The sequence below is a fragment of the Ambystoma mexicanum genome, chromosome 4q, assembly GCF_040938575.1.
Source record: "Ambystoma mexicanum isolate Mex_15411 chromosome 4q, UKY_AmexF1_1, whole genome shotgun sequence".
NCBI lineage: Eukaryota > Metazoa > Chordata > Amphibia > Caudata > Ambystomatidae > Ambystoma > Ambystoma mexicanum.
Window position 1 is genome coordinate 368225938 of NC_090928.1, and position 13634 is coordinate 368239571.

General features: G+C 43.3%; 1 protein-coding gene across 3 annotated transcripts in view; it reads left to right on the forward strand.

The window, feature by feature from the left end:
* Nucleotides 1-13634, forward strand: part of RMDN2 (regulator of microtubule dynamics 2) — a 1053472-nt gene that overhangs the window by 366346 nt on the left and 673492 nt on the right. For all 3 annotated transcript variants that reach the window (XM_069607937.1, XM_069607939.1, XM_069607938.1), the window contains exon 4: nucleotides 3626-3809. In XM_069607937.1, coding sequence (XP_069464038.1) covers nucleotides 3626-3809 — 184 coding nt within the window. The remainder of the gene's footprint in view (nucleotides 1-3625; nucleotides 3810-13634) is intronic.

Consider the following 13634-nt stretch of genomic DNA (forward strand, 5'->3'; position numbering starts at 1 on the left):
TGCCCAGACCCCTATGAAAGGTGTTGCAGAGTGGACTCATCTTCCTAGCCTCAAATGTGGTGAATTCCCCATTGGGGAGAAGGGACGAATACCTGCAATTCATCACAGTAGTGAATCAAGGGAGAAATGCAAGTAATACACATAATGTTCTTATAGTCTAGGGCCCAGTGAAGATCCAATGAGGGGCAGCTATATGTCAGTAATACCTTCTGCAGTATTTGGTGTTTTGAAGTGTCAAACCGGGCTTCTTTGTACTGTTTGTGTGGTTCAAATCGGCTCAGGTGTGTCAGATGTGGTGTTCCAGACAGGGAGCTGGTGTCCAGCTGGGGTCAAGGTGAAGCTTGATACAGTTGAATGAAGTGTAGATTATGTGGGTCACCAGAGTCGGTTCAACAATCAGTTCAACAAAGATGCTTGTGATTGGGTTCACAGTTTGCAACGGGTGGTCCGATGCATCATCAAGGGTCACCTTTCAATGAGGCCACCAGGGTTCGTTTGACTGGCAATGAAGATCAGCAGCAAAGATGCTGGCGGTTCAAAGATTAGCTCAAGGTGGCGTTCATCAAAGTGCGGATCATGAGGGCCATCTTGGTCAGTTTGAAAGTCAGTTTGACAGCGAAAATGCTGGTGACTGTATGCGCAGTTCAAGTCGGGAGACTCCAGTGAGGCGTTCAAAGGATCCCCCAGGATCTGGTCGACTGTCGAAGATTGGCAATGAAGATGCTGGTGGTTTGAAAGGCAGTTCTAAGGTGGCAGATGCAACAATGAGCTTGAAGTTCGAGTCGCAGCAATGATGTGCTCAGTAAACTGGTTTGAGACTGCAGAACTAGGCTCAAAGATTGTTTGAGTGCCAAATGCAGCTGCAGATGGTCCTGTTGGTTCAAATGGCTCAAATCATGGCTTGCATCAGTTCAACAGTGAAAACAAAGGGGTCCTGGCAGTCTTGACTCCGAGGTTGCTGTTAGTACCAATCCAGGAACCCGAGGATAAGATTAGTCTTTATTCTCTGGCTCCCATCACAGGGGAGGCTAGCACCACTCCCAAGAGTTCTTCAACACAGCACATTCCTGGGCGACAGTATGGCTGACAGGGATGTAGATCTTGCCCCATCAGCAGGTCACCCACAATGGTTGGGGGCAGACTGTGCATCTTCATTGTACACTCAGTCTTCATCTATCGTGAAGGGCTTTGTAGAGTCAACTCTTACAATGAATCCTTCCTTTGGTGGTTGTTCCAAAGTGAATCTAAAAAGCAGTGGGAGATGCCTTTTTTAAAAGGCAATAGTCTACAGGTGATTGTACAAAAGCAAGCCTGCTTTAAGGATGAGGGAACAAGTGCACTTTGACTTCTGACATCCCACCCAAAGTGCTTTACGCTACAGGAAGTGGAGGGGACAGAAAGGAAAGATAGAGGCAGAGAGAAAAAAAGATCTTGGGCCCTCCCTCTAACTTTAAAGAGCTCCTTCCGTCTACACTAACCCACCCCTTCCTTTCTCAGTAGAATCAAAGTCCATTTGGTATACAGTACCCTGGCATGAGGCTACTCCTTTTGTAAATGGGTGTGCCATTTGATTCCTTAGCCAAGGCAGCTTCATTGGCGCAGATGACTCAACAGAGGACAGAGACAGCTTCGATGTTCTCCCAGGCAATCCACAAATGACTCGCTCCAGCTTGACACCTCGCATATAGGACATTTCATGATGCTGCAGTTCCTTGCCCACACCAGCAACGCAACATTGGGGCTAGTACACATAGTCCATAGACATTACCTTGGGTTGCCTGTAATAACATTATGGAAGAAAGAGTGAACAGCGATTGAGCTACTCGCGCTGCCTGTCTATACACAGATACATACACTAATATCAGAGGCTTCCTGTACCTGCTCGGTCCACCAGCAGTCTCTGGTCCACTACAGGCACCATGAGGCCTGCCTCATGGATGTGTCCACCCTTTGAATTTTTCCAAGTTTTATCAGGCCGTTTACATCACTTCCACTATAAGCAGAACGTCCTGTCCTGAAGAAGGCTGGGCTCGCTGACAAAGACAGAGCCGTATCAGCCGAAAATTGAATAGGCCAATTTTTAAGTGGAAACTGATACATCATTAATTTCTGGCCATTACGATGCAGCTTCAATCTGATAGCAGGCTTCAGAAATTTACAAGGCATTTCGTTGCACTTTTCTATGACAAATTAAATACTGTCATTGGATTGCAGTACTCCATAATCATTTGCTTGCACTATCCTTGCTTTTATTTTTTTCCTGGAATGATTTATGCTTGTACCGTTTTCCCTTTATTTTTATACAGACAGCTGTGTACACTTTTTCCTTGGCATGCGAGCCACTGTGCTTTGATTGTTTATGAGGCTGATTGACTGTATGAGTGCGATTGAGAGAGTATGTATTTTGGAATGATGAAATTAAATTCTAAAACACTGTATTTAGATATGTTGGTCACATTTGATATTATATGATGTTTGTCTTTTGACTTATTAATCATGGAAAAAGAACAAATACATATTTTTGTAATTCAATATGGAATTGTCTTTACTGGCATCAAAGTGAGTTCAACTTAATGTGGCAGAAGAGACTTTTGGTTTTGTAGCTTGCTGTGGAGTGGTGATCTCTCTGGGGAGGGTGTTACCTGCCCTCACAAAGGAACAAAGAGTGACTACAGTCTTGCTGGGAGCAGCGAAGACAGCCTGGTTGAGGGAATACACATAGCCCTTGTACAGTAGAGCAGGGCTTATGGGGCTGACACGTGTGATATCACATTGGTGTGCCTTGGATAATTATGAGAGATGCTAGCCACCATACCCCAAACTCAAGTATAGCTTATATTTACAGTTTAATGTACCACCAGGATAGCATTCTTATAGTTATCTAGTTCTTGGAACAGGGGTGCATATCTTTAATACATCCACTGTACTGCAGAGACTTGGCTGTCACTTGCAGCTGTCAGACACTGGTGTCGCCAGAACCTGCCCTGTGTCAATCAGGCCACTAATCCAGCAAGGCACAGATGTACACTATGATTTTAGCATGGAGTTTACAGAAGGGGAATCTGACTAGCAGATTAACCTTTCTGAGATGGAATTATCTGCATCATTTTATAAATGAATACACATTTTTAAAAAGCCACAGCTTTTACACTTTTGCCAGATGGTAATTCATCACAATGTGCATGAAGAACGTATGCAATGGAGGTTTCACTTGTGGAAAAGGTAAGGGAGAATCCCTTTACCTTGTGAAGGACTGACTGGAACCCAAAGCCTTTTCAGTACTGCAATTATTCACATTGTAAAAAAATGGCGTTCTTTTACTATAATAAAATCATCTTTCTTTCTGCCCTTGGTGGCTAAAAGTTTCTAAAATTGACTACTCTACAAAATAGAAAATAAATGTTAATTCATGTACGTTGAAAAAAAGAATGATTACTTTGACGTAAAAGTTAGGGTTCATGACAATAGCAAGAACCAGATGGGCCTGCTCTAGAGAGACACTAAATTGGATTTTCCAAAACTACCAGAGAACGTTTTTTCTCTGTGCTGTTTATAAAAACATGATACGGAGCACCCCTTTCCCATCCATGTTCTGATCTTCTAACCCGAATCTCTCCTTTTGCAGCTACTTGACTGCCTACACAGACACAGAGCAGGAGTCTGAAGATGAAAAGAGAGCAGCACAGACCCTGGCATCAGACCAGAAAGCTGAACGAGTGCTCGTTCTCCAACAGGCAGACCGTTTGCATGGGGGTTCAGAAACCGAGCAACAGGAAGGCTACCGAATGCTGCTTGAGAAAGAAGATCAGGTAATGTGCCAGAAGTAAGGATACACATCTGATAGTTTGATGGCTCCAAAGTGTGCAGTGCCAGTGCAGTGGTACGGCTGAAGCGCACCAAAGGTTTGATGTATAGTATTGAATCTGGACTGGCGTAAATGAGTTTAGACTCATTTCATGTTAACAGAAGATGTTTGTAATGGCTAAAAAGAAGCAAGCTGGTGTCTTGCTGCTTAGCCTAATAGAAAGTCCAGCAAACAGATTTAGCTTCGAACACAATCCCATCTTCCACATTTGAAACATTCAGTGTTGAGTGATGTGTTCCATATTGCAGTAGTAGCAAAGTAAATAAAATACAGAGTACAATCCTGGCCACGGACCTGAAACGGCACTATTGGACTTAAAAATCCAAATGAATCAAATCAGAGACAGAGGTGACTTAGCCATCCTCCTCCTCCTCCTCCTGGACTTGTAGGCAGCATTTGGCTTGGTAAACCACAACATCCTGTGTCACCATCTAGCTCAGGCTTCCTACTTCTCTAAGAATGCCATAAACTGGATAGATTAATTCCTATCCAATCGGACCAGGTGAGTCTTCTCTACCACGGCCTCCGCACCTCCCGACCCTGTCACTTGTGGAGTCCCACATGGCTCCTGTGTATCCCCTACCTTGTACAATATATTTACTAAGCCTCCCTTCGATCGCCTCGATAAACTGGGTGTCACCTACACAAACTATGCGGATGACACACAAATATTGCTGCCAATCACCGGAAATCATGACCTAGACACCAGGTGTTTGAACACTATCTACCTAACCATCCAGGCCTGGATGGTGCAACATGAAATCTGCCTGAATGACGATAAGACAGAGCTCCTCATTATTGAAAGCCAAGCTGAAGAACCGGCCACCAGCCTACAAATCATTTGACATTGATGGCAATGACATTACTGTTGCCAAAGAAGTCAAAACCTTAGGTGTGTACCTAGATTCATCGCTTTCCCTAACCAGACAACCGAACACTATCACTTCGGCATCAGCCTATACTGCCAAAGTCGTTACCTGCTGCAGACCTTTCCTAACCACAGACAATTGCATCACTCTTGCCAGAGCTCTAATTCTTTCCAGGATTGATTATTGCAATTCCCTCTTTGCAGGAACCACATCCAAAAACATAAACAAACTTCAGATAGTACAGAAAAGCGCAATCAGAGCTGCTCTCAATACCCCGAAAAAATACCATATCTCGGAGAAACATCCACTGGCTACAAGTACAGGACCGAATCAATTTTAAAATACTATCCCTAGCATATAAATACATATCTAACACTGCTCCGTTATATCTGAGAAAACAAATCTCCAAAGTCCAATCCACAAGACTTACATGCTCCTCACACGCAGGTCACTTAGCCATCCAGAGATTGAAATGACAAAATGCAGGAGGTTACAGCTTCCCGGTCATCGCAGCCAAATATTGGAATGCCATGCCCCCAGAGCTAAGAGTAGACCCCTCTCTCTCTGGTCTTTCCGTAGAAGCCTCAAAACATGTCTCTTTAGCCAAACCGCCTCCTAACCATTACTCTCTGGGAACATGTAACAGCTAAACGAACACAATGTACTGTCATTCGCTCATCACTACTACTGAACCTATGTATGCAAAGATGGTATTGTGGAAACACTGATGTAAACTTAGTATTCCTGCTCCTGACTAAGCACATAATGCAACCAATTTCTTAAGTATTAATGCTCAGAAACCTGTGCCTGAGTAACCTTTTGACTAAGACTGCAATATAACCAACTTCTTAAGCAATGTATCTCAGTTCCCTGAGCCAATGTAACCATTTTCATAAGTTCAAGCACCTACATGCCTGAGGGCTTGGCGCGCTTTATAAATGTGCAAATAAATAAATAAATATGCTTGTTTGCTAAATTTCCTGGCTTAGTCAAAAATATTTTGTGAAATGTTACCATCTGAATGTGAAGCACACTCTACTTGTTCCATTTTCTTTCGGGCATGCAGAGACCAATGAGAATCCCCCCAGGAGCTCCCAGTTTGTCCTAATGCAAACATCTTTACATCCTATGGATTTCATATTATACAATGGTCTAAAATGCTGATATGCGCGTTTGCTCCAATTTTAGCAGCCATAACAATGCATGTAATGTGGCCAGGAGTCCTCAGGTCATAGTCAATAGCATTGAACACTTTTGCAATTTGTATATAATATGCAACTCATGCATTCTGATACTTCCAGAAACTGGGACCTTGGGGCAGGGACGGACTGGGGGCATAAAATTGTCTTAGGCACAAATTAAAAAATGTTGCACAGATGCAAATGGCAATTCATTCCTTTTGTGATAGACTGGTTGAATAGTACCCAAGGGAGAGATTTTTTGATAAAATGTGATGCAAATTGTGCTTTTTTAAAGAATATTTATTAAGCAACACTGGTCAAAAATACTAGCCGCATAGTGAAGTAACTCATCAAACTGGCTCACTTTGGCCAAAAAAAGGCCCTTCGACCGATAAAACTGGCCCACACTACCATTTTGCATTTTTGGGTCGGCATTGCGCTGTTGACCTGTCTGAGCCTAACCTTGCAGGGCGCACTGTTATGTTACAATCAAGCATTACTGTAATAATGACTCAGATATCAGTCTGGATCCTTCTTCCTTTTATTGTCTATCCTTGAATACCCAACCGTCTTCCCCCCTGCTTCTCTTCCTTTTCCTCCTTCCATTCTTTCCCCAAGCTTCCTCCTACCTTCCGCATTCCACATTCCACCAAGCCACAAAACCTCCCCCCCTTACTTATCATCTAGGTTCATAACACATAAACTCATCAAGTCCCCAAACTACATCTGTTCAATCAAGCATGAGGGCTTGTGGACAATTCTCTGGGGCTGACCAGTTACAGATGTCTCTTGGACCTCAGGATCTTGTAAGAGAGGCGGACACTGTCCAAAGCTTTCAGGCAACTCAGTATTTAGTTCCTCATCTTCATCCATGTCTTGTAATTCTCCATCTGAGTCATCCTGAAACATTCTGCGAATAAAAGATGCATTCCTGGTTATTTCAACACCATCTCCTACCGCTGTAACCATAGGCCCTTTGACTGCCTTAACTACTAGCGGCACTGGTCTGTATCTTGGATCCACTTTCCTTCGTTGTCTCTGCTGAACCAGAACAGTTTCACCCACTGATATTTGACGATCTTCAGCTCTTCTCTTATGATCTGTCCATTCATTAGCTGTTTTCCTTTTATCATTTTCTCTTTTCCTGATCTCTTCATCTTCCACAGGGGTATAGTCCTCATGTTGCGGAAGCAGAGTTCTAGGTTTATATTGTTTCATCAATTTGACAGGGGTGCACCCAGTCGCTTCATGTGGCATATTCCCATAACTCCTTAACATCTGCGAAATTGCTTGTGGCATGGACATAAGATCTGTAGCAGCCTTCTGCTGAGTTTGCTTTATTGTGGCCATGAACTGCTCAACCATGCCGTTGGCCTGAGGGCACAAGGGTATAATCTTTTGATGCCTGAAACCCAAGTGTGCAGCAAACCTTTTGAATTCTTGTCCCTGGAAAGGTGGGCCATTGTCTGTCTGAACTGTATTAGGAACACCCCATTCACTAAATAACTCATCTAACACAGTTACTACATGATGGATGGCCCATAGAAGTCAATTGCGACTCTCTGCCAGGGTCCATCAGGCATTGGCACTATTTGAAGCGGACACAGGTTTTTACTTGAATCAGTCACTTGACAGGCCACAAAGTGTTTTATAGCATCTTCCACAATCATATCCATGTGAGGAAACTACACCTGATTCCTTAGAATCTTCTTTGTGTTTGCAACTCCTCGATGCCCCTTATGCGCTATGATCACAGGGCCTTCCTCAGACTTTTCGGGGCCACTAATGAACTCCCCCAAAGCAATATCCCTTGATCAGTTGCAGTCAACTCACTATGTGTTCTTGCCAATCTCTGTAAATCCCTCTTATCCACCTCTCCATTTTCAAATCGTTGTGTGTCTAGGCATCTCCACTTGTTAGTCTTGGTTTTCTGAATGACTGCCTGAGTTGTGGGATCAGCCTTACTCTTTTCTGCAAACAACTCCTTTGTGATAGCCGGAGGGAGAGCATTAAGAGACAAGTATGCAACGTATGCTTCCGCCACCATTTGCATCTCAGGCTCAGGTGTCCCATCAGGATGCCGAGAGAGATAATCTGCAGGATTCCTGAGTTTATGTAATATTGTGTAGCCTTACTCCTGCATGCAAATAGCCCACCGTTCTATGCGTGAAGGCATCTTAACTTAAGGATTTCCAAAGAGTGATAGAAGTGCTTGATCTGTGATAAGGACAAATGTCCTGCCTGTCGAAGTTATGGAACTTCTCACATGCCCAGACTGCAGCAAGGCTTTCCCGCTCCACCTGCGAATATGCCGGCTCAATGGTGTTCAAGGCCCTGCTAGCATATGCCACGATGTGTCTGTCAGACTGTCTCCCTTTTGGATCTGTTTGAGCCAGGATAGCACCCAAAACAACCGGACTGGCATCCACTGTAATCTTAGTATCCCACTCGGGTTTAAGGTACGCAAGTTGTCGATTGCTGGTTAGTTCACTCTTAATTGCATCAAAAGCAGCTTCACAGGTTTCATCCCATGCAAACATTGCATCCTTCTTGAGGAGTTGTCTGAGTGGATCAGTCATCATTGCATAATTCGGAAGATAACGGGCACAATAACATGTGATCCCTAAAAATGAATGTAGCTCCATCACATCTTGTGGGGCCTTAAGACCCATGATAGCTTTAATTTTATCTGCATCCGCTTTGATTCCCTTGTCAGAGAATATGTGACCAAAGAAACATAGGCTGGATTTATTGACATTACACTTTGGGCCATTCAGAGTTAAACCATTGTCTTGCAGAATAGTACAAACCTGTTTCAGTGCCTCATCATGTTGATCCTGTGTAACACCAAATATCAAAATGTCATCACTATAGTTAAAGGCGTTCACACCAGGTGCAATAAGTCTTCTTATGGTTTCCTGAAAGATTTCAGCTGCAGAAGATCTGCCAAAATGTAGATGTTTGTATCGAAAGAGACCCTCATGAGTAATGAATGTAGTGATGGGCCTAGACTCGGGTCAATTACCAGTTAATGGTATCCTAGATTTAAATCCAGTTTTGAGAACCTGGTAGCTTGATTTAACCTGATTATCATATCCTCTATGTTAGGTCTAGGATGTCTTTTTCTTTGTATCGCTGTTTAGGGAATTCTCATGTCCACACAAGGTTGAAGGCGCCCATCTGCCTTGGGTAGCACCACCAAAGGAGATACCCTTGGGGTGGGAGCATCAACTCTTTCGATAATATAATTTTCAAGCAGTTGTTGTTACTCATGTGACACTCTGGCCTGAAGGTGATATCCTATCCGTCGTGGGTGCTGCGGGACAGAACGAATGGTAGGTTCAACATGCAGATGTATAACATTATTTTTCAACTTGCTGACACCTTGGAACGGTTTTGGGAAGGTGTCCTTTAGCACATCAATATCTAATTCCCTCTTTGACAAGTTCTGCAAGTCATGAGTTTGTGGGGGAAATGCTTGTATTATCTGAGACTGGTCATAGTGGACATCAGTTGTAGTTCAGAAGCCGTCTTGCAGATGAGGAGACATCTTCCCACTGCTGGGCTGCTTATGACATGTATGCTGACAGAAACACACTGTCCTTTGTGCACCAAATCACACCACAATTGTCCTTTGGACGCCAAGGGTTGAGCTGCACCCCATTGGAAAATTTGGGCTTGCGATGATTGCAATGGGTATATGCTTGCTATGCTCTCATAAGTCTCTCTTCATTTATCACATTCACAGTGGCTGCTGTGTCAATAAGAAATGGTATGTCACACCCTCCTATATGTACTGTTACCTTTAGAGCAACATTATCATTCTATGTATCATACATGAGTCTAACATAGTCCTTGCTGTATCTATCATATTCATGGTACTGATCTATGTTCGAGTGTTCCTCTTCAATTGGTGGATTTTCATAAGGATCTCCTAACAGTGTCTCCCTTCCTTGATCTAGACTCTCCCTCTGATATGACTGAACGTTTTGATCACATTCTTGAGAGAAACGTTCGGTTGTTTCTATCTGCATGTTTTCCATTTCCCTAATGAATCCTGGCTGTGTTGGATATGTTGCTGCAGTCCTATTAAAATTTGGTCGTATGCTGTCTCTCTCCTGGTGGAATTTTATGCATCTCATATCTCATATTTGGCACCGTCTGCATATTAGGCCTGTACGCTGGTAACAAAGGGTTTCTTTCTCTACACATAGTTTGAGAATGATTTTCTTGTCCACATCTCAAGCACATTTGACCCCGGGCTGGGCATTGGCCTCTATGTGGAAATTCAAATCCACACCGATGGCACTGTCTTTCTGGCATGTTCCTACGACTGTTATTCCATGAATCTTGGTGAGATGTCATGCTTGCATATCGTGATATTCCGATATTCCTTGCATGTTTCGTCCCAAAGCAGCAATTGTGTCTCTTTTTTTTTAAATTTCAATGTTGGCCGCTTGCGTGTCAACTCTCTCATACACTTGCTAATTCTAGCACATCTTTTAGAGGAAGAGGTTTCTTTAGAAGATGTTTTCTAAATTGTGATGATATGCATTGTTCAATTGCTCTCAATCTTATCCCTTCATCGTCATGAAACCCTGCAAATTTACAGTATGTTGCTGTACTTTGCAGTCGTGACACAAATTGTGCAATAGTTTCATGTCGAGCTTGCATACATTGATTGAATATGTAGCGTTCATAGTCTGTTAGGAGGAACTACTAAACGGCCATTGATGGTGGTAATTAAAAGTTGGTATGTTGTCTTTTCTTGAGTTGGTATGGTCTTTATGACACTTCATCTCTTTCCCCACCAAATTTATGAATATGTAAATTTTTTTTGGAGCATCTTGATTTCCCACTGCTCTCAAAAATTCCTCAAACTCATCTAACCATTCTTGCCAGCGCTGTCCTTGATCATCTTGTCAAGACTTTAAGGATTTGGACGGCGTAGGTGATTAACTGGATTTCTAGGTGTCCCAAGCATATTTTGTGATGCTGTTGTATCCCCACTTGCGTTGCCAGAAGACATGTCTGTCTATCCTTTCTTTGCTTCTTGGGCTTACGTTTATTTTGCTATTTAAATGTAGCATGTGATGTTGTTTTGGAGATGTTCGTTTCTGCTGCAGCATTTTATTAATTTATTGATTTCTTATTCTGTGTGGTTTGATTATTTCTCTGCTGCATATGTTTTCATTTATTATTATCTCTTTTGTTTTTTTCAAATGCACCGTTAGTAAATGTAAACTTCAATTAATTGATTGCTTTCGCTTACTTCGCACTCTAATAATGCATTGAGGTTTGATCGTTTTATGGATCACCAGTTGCAGCAGCTGCAATGTTTCTTTGCGTTGTGAGAATTCAGTGTTCTAACAGCCGAAGTTGTTCCTTTGTGTCGTTGTTATGACAACCTTAGTGTTGCTGTTGTCAAATCCAATATGGCCGCTCGTTTTCTTACGTTCCTAGGTCCTTTTCTCTAACATGGGTTGGAGCTACGCGCTTCGTTTTGACGTCAATGCACATCTGTGCTTTCACGCGCTGTGGGCAGGTAAGCAGCGTATGGCTTTCAAATATTTCAAAGATGCGTTCTTGTACAGCAGCTTATTGCTAATTTCATTCAATATTTTCATGCATGTCGTGGCATAATTTTATGATATTGTCAATAAATATTTGTATGTTTGGCTGTTTTACTATAAAGCATAGCACGTCTTACCATTAGTCCAATTGCTGCCTCCTTCTGTATTTGGCGGGTCGCAGTTTTTGTGTTACCCTTGTTGTGTTTGTCCTGGCGTGATCATCCGCTCATGTCCTGTTCCTGTTTCTCCCGGCAGGCTTTAGTTTCGGGAGTTTCTCTTTCGCTCCCCATATGTGCTTTCTGTAAATGTCAATTCCGACCTGCTCCTTAGGTCAATCACTCCTTTTCCAAAGGTTCCCAAAACTTTTTTTTTTTAAATCCGCCACCTCCACAGGCTGTATGCTGCTTTTTACTTTTCTTATATGCGGTCTCCCCCTCTTCGCCAATTGTTATGTTCCAATCAAGCATTACTGACACACCAGTAATAATGACTCCGACATCAATCTGGCTCCTTCTTCCTTTATTGTCTATCGTCGAATACCCAACCGTCTTACCCCCCGCTTCTCTTCCTTTTCCTCTTTCCATTCTTTCCCCAACCTTCCTCCTACCTTCCACATTCTACATTCCACCCAGCCACTTGTGCAGATCGGCTCAGGCTCACAGCTCATGTACGGCAGCAGGTAGGAGCTTTTTTTTAGTCAATGGATCTCGTTTTCGGCATCAGGCCACGGCCAGGGATACAAGAGCACACAGTACTACCAGTGCCCTCTCACCACTGTCATCCTCTGAGACTCTGAACTCAAAGAAGGAAATGCTTGTTTTAATGGGCGGGATCTTCAGGACCTGGCAGCCAACCTACACTCCCATGCAAATAGGCAGCCAGGTCATGAAATCATGCATCCTTTTAAAGATTTATAACTTTGTACCTTCACTACACCGAGGCCAAGGATTCAAAATCTTTATACAGAGCAGCTTTTGTAACCACCTCACAGGCCTGATTACCTGAACTGTACTGAGGTGCAATGTACTTTTATTGTGTTCAATTTTATTCCTCTTTTTTTTTTGTTGCCCCTCTTATGATACATTTCACAATGGAATCTTGCGCACTGCAATAGCAAATTGCTCTCACTGTCATGTCATGTTCCACTTGGCGTGGGCATTTATTTTTGTTTAGTTATGTAAATGTTTAATCGGTGTCAGCACGCACAAACTAAACATTGATTGTGCATTTTCAAAGACAGTAGTTTTAGGGTTTTTTAAGGCATTTGCATTGGCAATTGGCAGGCATTAATCATTTTCAGCTCTTATGCCAGAATCTGCCATCAAATACCTTGGTAAGGACATCATTGCCAGGGATTGCCATCAAATGCTCAGCGTGTAAAAGACAGAAGTGGTCATTTGAGGAGAATGAAGCATTGCCCTTTTCTGGCACGTACAGGCAGACTCCTCAGCCATATACAGAGGGAGTCAGCCTGTGTCAGAGACGGAGAAGTGCTTTTGTATTTATCCCCCCAATACTGTGAGTCTCAGGGCTGCTCCTGAGCTTCCTCTACCCACCCCCTTCACTAACGTCCCTGATTTTGACATCTGGATGGCTGAAGCAGGAAGGGCCAAGGTGTGCAAGGAGGATGAATGTTGTATCCTTGAATTTCCTCATGCCTCACCAGCTGATCCTGACTTTGCTGGCTTTGACATTGGGAAAGCATGGTAGCTGGAGATAAGGCTGTTCAGGAATGCAGCTTCATTGCCCTCCCCATGCCCCACTCATTTTATGACATTGCTGCCCTCAACAGTGGCATCAGGTAGATTGGTAGACATGGACTCTAGAGCAGATGCCAGGCTCCACTCAAGCCAGAGATGGACAGTGGGGGCGAAGTCATGTGGTATTGGCCGGGCTAGAGCAGTGCCAGTCATGTGGCTATATTGCGTTGAGAGCAGCTGCCAAATGTTAATTCCCCAGCACTGTGTGGTGTTTATCCCTCAGCAGGCCATCTAGATTCAATACACTACTTGACCTGCAGCCATTCAGAAAGCTACATACAGGATTTAATGTGGTGGTATGCCATGTTTGGTCTGGATCATCCCATCAGCCTCTTTACGTATGTGCAGACCACAGCTTATCAATTCCATCTCACACTCTAAGTTCC